This window comes from Paramormyrops kingsleyae, unplaced genomic scaffold, assembly GCF_048594095.1.
Source record: "Paramormyrops kingsleyae isolate MSU_618 unplaced genomic scaffold, PKINGS_0.4 ups132, whole genome shotgun sequence".
Lineage (NCBI taxonomy): Eukaryota > Metazoa > Chordata > Actinopteri > Osteoglossiformes > Mormyridae > Paramormyrops > Paramormyrops kingsleyae.
Window position 1 is genome coordinate 1 of NW_027326070.1, and position 8,827 is coordinate 8,827.

Here is an 8,827-nt window from a genome sequence, read left to right on the forward strand (position 1 = left end):
AGTTCTTTAACATGTTTTCAGATTGATATGTAAAGGTGAAACTGATTCCAAGATAGATAGATAGATAGAAAGATAGATAGATAGATAGATAGATAGATAGATAGATAGATAGATTGATTGATTGATTGACTGACTGACGCATAAACGCAAAATAACGAACCGTATATTTCCATTTTCACACATCTGCAACATACACGTACGTCTTACATTTAACATTATTTTTCAACTTTTGCGCAGATGAACACAATTTCACATTTGTTAGTAGGCCTATTTACGGAAAGCAGTAGGTGCATTCGAATTAATCTCAGACTGGTGTACAGTTTAAGTGCTATTCGGTTGAAGTATTTAGATGGGGGGAAACTGCAATTATCCGCAGATATCAAAATACTAAAATAACGATTTTTACTGGGAAAATATTTGTGATGTTGCCGATATCCTGACTACAGGGTGTTCTCTGCCTGTGTCCTGCATTTCCTCGCATACGCTTCAGGTTCGTGAGTCTTTGCTGGATAAGCAGTTTTGTACGATAGATAGCTGGACGGACGGACGGGTGGATGATGGATGAATTTCAGATGTTGGCTCAGATTAAAACCTGAAGAACAATAGTAATAAAGAATGTGGATGCTAGTTGCGACGGTCTAATATTCCGCAAAATCTGGTCTTAGAAAACTTGCTCTGATAGCATGATTGAATATTTAAATATAGTTATGATATTATCTGTTTATCGAAGATGGGCTTACTGTATTATTTTGCATTTCCACTTTTCAAATTGCGGCGTTTCACAGTAGCTGGAAAATGGCTGCTGTGTTTAATATGTCATCTGCTTTTCCCGCTGTCAGATATTCGTGCAGTGTAGTAACCCATTTTCGCACTCAGGCATATATTTAGGCCCTTTGAGGATAAACATAGAAAACCGATGGCTACGCTGAGGCAGAGCTTGTTTTAAGGCCAATATGTAGTTCAATGAGTGCACTTCAGCGGCGACGAATTGTCTAGGAAGGCTTTATCTATAGGCAAATAACTAATGTTGGGTTTCCGGAAAAGGACTTCTTTGCTGAAGGGTAGTAATGCTTATATCCTTTAGTAGCAAATATAGCCATAACGGGGTCAATCATTTACGCATCCACTTAAGTGATGGATATGTATTCAGTCGTTGTTTGTTTCGCCTCGCATTACATGCCGTATGTCCAAGTACGATCAAGCATACTACAAACATCGCTAACAAGTGCAATCACTAGACGCCTCTTAAGTCCATTAAAAGTCGGGAGTTCAATTTAAGCCTTTGAGACAGTTTCCAGCTTTGAGTGGCCCTCCATCTCAATATATACACACAATCTCTTTATAAGGTCCTCTACTAAAAATAGATTTTAAAAGGGAAATAACAAAACATACCGGTGGTAGTGTTGATATAATGATGCTGATTATTATTGACTATAACAAAAATAAGAACATGTAAAAGTCATTGAATCACAAGCAATAATTAAAATGAAAATATTTTATGCATATCGGGGAAAAATAGATGGAATTCTTTTAATGGGATCACGGCGTCCGTGACACGGGGCAGTTCGCGATTAACACGTACGATAAATTATGCAGGGTTGCATGAGGGATTGGGCTCCTTTGTAATGTTGTTCTGGCTGCCGATGCCCCGCCTCTGGTAGCAGTCTTAAACCTGGCGCCCAGCTAAAACAAACGAAAGCCAGCCCTGAGCTTCCACTCAATCCAATTAAGGCGGACTCCGGGCACTTTCCTACGTCTTCATCCAGCAGCTTTGACGACGTTAAGAAAACTGCAACAGGAGGATTTGGCCAAAAAAGAGGGAGAGAGAGATTGAGAGAGATTGCCTTATCATTTTTCCTCTCCTCCAGCCGCAGAACAATGTCGATGAGCCCCAAGCATACGACTCCTTTTTCTGTTTCCGATATCTTAAGTCCCCTCGAGGAGAGCTACAAGAAAGTAAGTATGGAGAGTAACAACTTGGGGGCTTCCCTCCCCGCCTACCGACAACCGCAAGTCTCCCAGGCAGCAATGCAGCAGCACCATATGGGCCACAACGGGACGGTTTCCGCCACTTACCACATGACTGCAGCTGGGGTGTCTCAGTTGTCACACACCGCAATGGGGGGCTACTGTAACGGCAACCTGGGAAACATGAACGAGCTTCCGCCTTACCAGGACAGCATGCGGAACAGCAGCGCAGCCACCGGTTGGTATGGAGCCAACCCAGATCCGCGCTTTTCCTCAAGTAAGTGGAAACCAGCTATGGCTAATTATGTTGCCAGGTGAGACGGTCTTGGAAGTTCACCTATTTGGCATTGCACAGGAGACCAATTTACGACAAGTCAAAAGAACCATTGACTTTTTATTTAGTTACTTTTCTCGAAATAATGATTGGTTCCCAGTATACGGTATTTGACAGGTAACAATTGGTCTCTTGCTTCCTAAGACACATGAGCGGAGATAAAAGAAATCAAAGAGAAGAAGTGGTATTATTTCAAAGCGAACTTCCACAAGCTTTAAAAGTAGTTACTTTTAACTTAAAACTGCGGACAGTGAATTGCGAATATGTAATTCCATTAGTGTTTAATTATGTCAATTTATCAATATTATTTTTCCCAGTTAGATAGAACATTATGAAGTTCATTTAATATTTATTCGAATTTATATTAGATCTATATATGTATGTACAAATTGAATCTTAGTTTACAAGTATACAAAATTAAACTATAGTGTATCAATTGTGTTTATTTATCTCGATGTTTGTTATTCATAAAACGTCTAATTGCCTATTATGCAGTTTGTTTAATTTCTTCTTCACTGACAGTGCCGTTTCCGTTCTTTATCTTTTGTTTTCCTCTTCCAGTATCCCGCTTCATGGGTTCCTCCTCCGGTATGAACATGAGCAGCATGGGGAGTCTGGGCTCTCTTGCGGATGTAGGGAAGAGTATGGGACCCCTGTCCAGCACTCCCCGGAGGAAGCGCCGCGTGCTTTTTTCACAAGCTCAGGTTTACGAGCTGGAGCGACGATTCAAGCAACAGAAATACCTCTCTGCTCCGGAACGGGAACATTTGGCCAGTATGATTCACCTCACCCCGACTCAAGTTAAAATATGGTTCCAGAACCATCGGTACAAAATGAAGAGACAGGCCAAGGACAAGGTTTCCCAGCAACAGATGCAGCAGGACACTGGCTCTTGTCAACAACAGCAGTCGCCCCGACGCGTCGCCGTGCCCGTGCTGGTGAAAGACGGCAAGCCTTGTCAGGGTGGCACCCACACGCCGACAAACGCCGTCCAAACCCACCACCATCAGGCAAGCAATGTCATGATTGTGTCAAGTAACAGTTCAGCGATGGTCCAGCACCAGAACCCGCAGGTTGGGAGCGCGAGCCACTCTCCCGATTTAGTGCAGCACTCCAGTAGCCCCCCTTCCCTTCAAACGCAGGTGTCAGGCCTACCACACTTAAACTCTTCGAGCTCTGAGTACGGTGGCCCACTGCCCTGCTCGGCCTTATTGTACGGCAGAACATGGTGACAGCTGCAGAAACAATAAGAAGTACATTTTTAAATACGTACAATTACATTGAGGGTATCTGCGGAACGGACAGCGGTGGCTGCACCTTCTCTGTACTAAGTTTGCTTTCCTTACAAGGAACAATTATTTATCCTTGATTGGATACGTAGACGCTGGAACTGAGAGAAGAATCGAACTCAAGAAGTAAGATCTATCAAGCGGATGTCCGAGCAAAGAACTCGCGTCGAATTCGAGAGCAAATAGATTCATTAAAAAGAACCGATTAGGCCACAGAGCAAGTGTGTTTAAAACAAACGGCACAATAAAAAGCATGTGTGTGCTTGCGTCCGTATACATGTACGACGGAGGTAAAACGAGATAATCCAAACTGAAATGAAGGGCTAATCTGGCGTTTGACAGACTACTAAGAAAGGATTGAAATAGCTCCGATTTCTAACAACTTAATGTAAGACCTAGCTTGTATATTTCTGTAAAAGGTTTGGATTGAATGCATAGTTTTTAGCGATCTGTATATTGTATAAATTTTTTTATCGACATTCAAGTTTGCTTGTATTATATATAGTTTCATTGTTATTTGTACTTCTTATTTTCTTGTAACTTATATAGATACCTGCCATATATATAGTCATACAACCATATTAATAAATTATATACAATTTAATTGACATTCCTTTACTGAATTTCATTTAAAACAAATGTATATATTTATGAGCAGCACACGCGTTTTTCTAACCAAAGCTCATTATATGAATTTAAAAGAAATGTTCTATGAAAATTAATCGCTAAGAATTTTCATATAGCCTAAGTTTCGAACCATACCTTTCAGTACATAGCTATATTACGATTATCAACAATTTATAAATACAGTTAAAATCAAATATTTAAAATTTTGCAATTAAACATTTTAAAAAGTTGAATTCTACAAAAACAGTAATAATAATAATAATAATAATAATGTATAAAATTATGTTTTAAAGCTTATTTAGGGAGTAGGATAATTGTCTGAAACGGACCCATATTTCATAAATATAAATGCGTCTACCGTAATACCGTAATAGCCGAGATTGAAAATGGTTGAGAACTGAATAATACATTTCGTCGCTTTTTTTAAATCAAAGTAAATTCTCAGGAAGAGAAATGCTGACATTTAATTACACTTGGTTTCGATGGAAGAACTATGTGCTAAGGTTTTATATAATCGTGTTTTTATTCTGAATAACACTTTTAAGTCAACGCGAAATGGCCGTCCATATATGGTCGATATTTGTTGTGGAGTATATGGTATGATGGTCAGACCTTTTAATTTGTAGCAAATATTAACCACCACACCTTAACCGTATGTTATCTACCCAGACTTATGTAATAAAGATGGAGCAACCAAATTATCTCCTTTCCGAACCGAATGCTCTGAGTAATCATCTCTCTCACCCCCACCCCCCTCTCTCAGTCTGATTTGCGTTTTACCTGTCTCTGAGTAAAGGTGCATAAACATAAAAGTCATCAGGCCGCCGAATCAGGAATAAACAGCTCCTTATCCGCGTGGTAGTGTTGTCATTAAATACCACGTGACAAAAATGTCACCTGACATACGCTGGCCGGTTATCGGCCTCCGGTTTTTACTTATCTTTTTGTGGGTGCTAAGTAGGGAACTATGGGGGTTTGGTAGCAACGTTTACTCCGTTTGTATCCATTACTAGTTAAAAGATATTTTAAATAAAGCGATTGACATTATTATTATCATTATTATTATTATTATTATTATTATTATTATTATTATTATTATTGTCCATGATTAAAAAAAAATAATTCAGTCAGTGCAACTAGATGCTGCCGCATAAGCTTTCCTTGAAATCAAACGACGTCAATTTGTGAGAAAAACAGTCAAATGCGTTTGTGAATACAAACATTAGGTTCTCAATATGCTTAGTAGGATATGTTGTGTGGCTTGATTATGCTTGAATGCATGGTTTTGTTTTATCGCCATGTTTGACCCATGTTCCGTGATTTAATGTAATTACAAACAGCTTCATTTATGTGAACTCGCTATGAAATGGACATTAAATGGCAGCATCGATTCATGGAAAGTTGAGAAGATTACTTGTACCATACCAGTTGTCTTTATCTTATTTTACCGGTCATACAAAAAAATCAGCAATATGCCTCATGAGTTCTGGAAGCACGCAACAAATGCCAGGACCCGTGTTGCACGCTGAGGATTACACCGGTGACCCTTGCAAAAGTATCAGCTTTTATGTGTTCTATATTAGCTGTAATAAAATGTACTAATAACAGTACACTATCCGTAGTAAACCAGTATAACAATAATATATTATAATGAGGCATATACATTCTATGCAGACGGTGAATAAAATGAATATCAATGATGCTAGCTTCGGGGCCACATATACTAAAATGTATCGATGTGACTGTTATTATAGATTGTCATAATATAATATATATATAGATGTGTGTGTGTGTGTGTGTGCGTGTGCGAGAGAGTGAATATTTCATAGCTGAGGGATAAACACAGCTTGGCCGGCGATCTGAAAATACTGTATTATAAGTTGCAAGAATGAAATGACGGCTGTCAGCTTATGAACACTTTATATAGCAGCAGATTAAACTACGTACCACGTACAAAAGGTAGCGGGATGTAGCAGTAGATTAACAATATGTCAAAATGTATGAGCAAATCATTTGTTTTACATTTAATTGTTTACACGATGTGATTATTGGTATCTTATACTGTATTTTGTTTATGGCGGTGCTTTAAGATTTGCCCATAATTTACTTTGTGCTAGTTCATTAAAATCTCCAAATCAACTTTACTTCAGGAAAAGGGGAAAATCCATTAAAATAAAGAACACTTCGCGTGCGTCTTAATGTGGCAATTAGAATGAGTTCCGAAGACCCCATCTTGCACGCGCGACCTTGCGCCAGTGTTCCGGTTGAGTGTGCGGGTTTTAATGAGGTGGTTGATTGTAATGACTGTCTCTTTTGGGTTGAGAGTCGTTCAATCAGTTTTACCTTTGGTAAATTGTTTCCCAAATGGTTTGCTATGGGGCCATGTATTCAGATAACAGGCGAGGCTGCAGAGTTTTGCACGTTTTATGGACATTAAAATATCAAAATAAGAAACTCTCGACCTTTGTGTTCTCCGTTTATATTTCTGTCCATTCACGGCTTTAAGAATTTTGGTTGAAAGTCTGAGTTTTATTTGCTAGCTCGATTTTCTAACCAGTCTAAAAACAAGTTACAGTTCATTCTATATATAACACATCGACGTTTTATGTTGATTGTATATTATAAAATGCGAATTCAAACTTGTGTTTTCTTTTTATCTGTCGCAAGACGCAATATCTGTCTGTAATGTCAAAATCATGCGCGGAACCTAGAATGGATGGAAATATTGCAGGTTATCTCCTGCAATCCAGTGAGGCTAACGTCCATTTATGTTATTTAGCAAAAAAAATAAAAAAATTCAGACCAGTTGCAGATTTATGCTTATTTTAATAACCAATCTTTCCCATTTCATGAAGACTGCCAGAGAAGCAAAATTCAAATCCGAATACAGCACGACTTTACGTGCATAGCCTAATCAAGCTTTGATTAACAATCTTAAAATGTTAATTGGTGTCTGAAAATTGGTTCGCAAAATGTGCATCTATATAAATGTCATATTCCACAAATTAATTAAATTAGATAAATAATATTTCATACTGAGACACCCATTGAGTTTTCACCTGTTGTTTGTATGATGTCATAATGATGATGACAGCAATTCATTTGTTGGCTGCATTGTCTATCTACTGTTTGTTCCACAAAACTAGAGTAACAGCTTACGCAATTTTAAAATCGAAAAAATGGCGGCTTTAGATAATTTAAAATACATAAAAATAAAATTAAATGCACATTGTTGCAATATGTCATTACTAATTCATCAATTGACACGGTTTATAGTCTGGTATCACGTATATAATTATATTATAATTATATTATATTGATGTTGTTGCTATTTAATAGCAATATCAACAACTATAATAATAATAATAATAATAATAATAATAATAATAATAAACTGAATTGTGCATTGTACATAACTTGTGCTATTATGGGGTATTTTATTAAAGCGTTTATGTGACTGGAAAAAATGGATCCAGTGTGGACCATTTTTCACAATTTCATCGGATCTATAGCAGAAAAAATTGATGACGGGGTACTGGCACTCTGTAACATTGTATAAGAGAAAATACATCAATAAAACTTCACACGTGTTATGTGTCCATAAAAATCTTTGGTTTTACTGATAACCTTCGACAAATTCTGTCGTTTCAAATGATGTATTACAGATACGGGTGGTTGAGATTCTATTAGGTTTTTTGTTTGGACCTGCCCCGAATGTCTAGGGATTACATTTACATGTCTTAGACTTGGTGTGTGGTCTTTGTGCCGAGCTTGTAGCTGTTGAGAATGACTTGTTGGAAGCGTGTGCGCTCTCATCTCATTCCTTGAAGAAGCACAATGTGAAACTCGGGCAGATTTTCTGTCATTATCTATACATGAACCTGAAACAATTACACAGCGATCTGTACACCGTCATATTCGGTATTTTGGGATGCAAGGTGCCCCTATTTTGCTCATTTTAAAATCATACTTTCAAGAGGAACGCATTCAGGTGTACACAAGTAACTATCTCGTATATCACTAGAATGATCTACTGAGTGTTCACGCAGATATTAAATGAAATATTAATAGGCTACATGAAAATATGTTTGGTGTAAAAATCACACTTTATCCATGTACAGGCGTACATTTCTAAAGAAAATGGAGACAGTAGTTTCTTTGTAACAAACAATACAGTAAATTTTATATTGTCTTGAAAGAAAAGACCTAATTTTTGGCAATATTTAAATTTTTATCATTTAGAATCATTCATAAATTATAAGAAAACAATGTACATAACTTGTGGTGTTTTGAATATGTTCATATTAGAAGAATGTGTGATATAATTTTTCAAATTGCTTTGGATTAAGACAGCGTGCTTGAAACTTCACGTGATACTTCAATAGACGTACATGAATTAGGAGTCTTTTCAGATAAGTAATAGTAGGCCTGTATCTTAGTGATAATATACAACTGATTTAACTAACAAACCTTCTTACATGGGTGCATGAGTCAATAAACATTTTTGAATTTATCCCGCCTTTTTGCTACCAACAAACAAAAATTCGCATCTAAAAAACTAATGTTAAAACTTAAATTGTCTAGCAATCGTCGAGCAAGATTAAATTAA

The 8,827-nt window shown here is 37.3% G+C and overlaps 1 protein-coding gene across 1 annotated transcript; it reads left to right on the forward strand.

Annotated features, from left to right (window-relative positions):
- The first annotated feature begins 1,636 nt into the window (after positions 1-1,636).
- LOC140587024 (thyroid transcription factor 1-like) lies at positions 1,637-4,149 on the forward strand. Its single transcript, XM_072708557.1, has 2 exons — positions 1,637-2,245; positions 2,864-4,149. The coding sequence occupies exons 1-2, from the start codon at positions 1,879-1,881 to the stop codon at positions 3,532-3,534; spliced, it is 1,038 nt and encodes a 345-aa protein (XP_072564658.1). The 5' UTR covers positions 1,637-1,878; the 3' UTR covers positions 3,535-4,149.
- The last annotated feature ends 4,678 nt before the right edge of the window (positions 4,150-8,827 follow it).

Bases quoted from the DNA above. Each gene is read 5' to 3' on its own strand.
- LOC140587024 (XM_072708557.1), top strand. From the start codon at position 1,879: ATGTCGATGAGCCCCAAGCATACGACTCCTTTTTCTGTTTCCGATATC. The intron at 2,246-2,863 runs GTAAGTGGAAAC...TTCCTCTTCCAG, and splicing joins AGATCCGCGCTTTTCCTCAA to TATCCCGCTTCATGGGTTCC.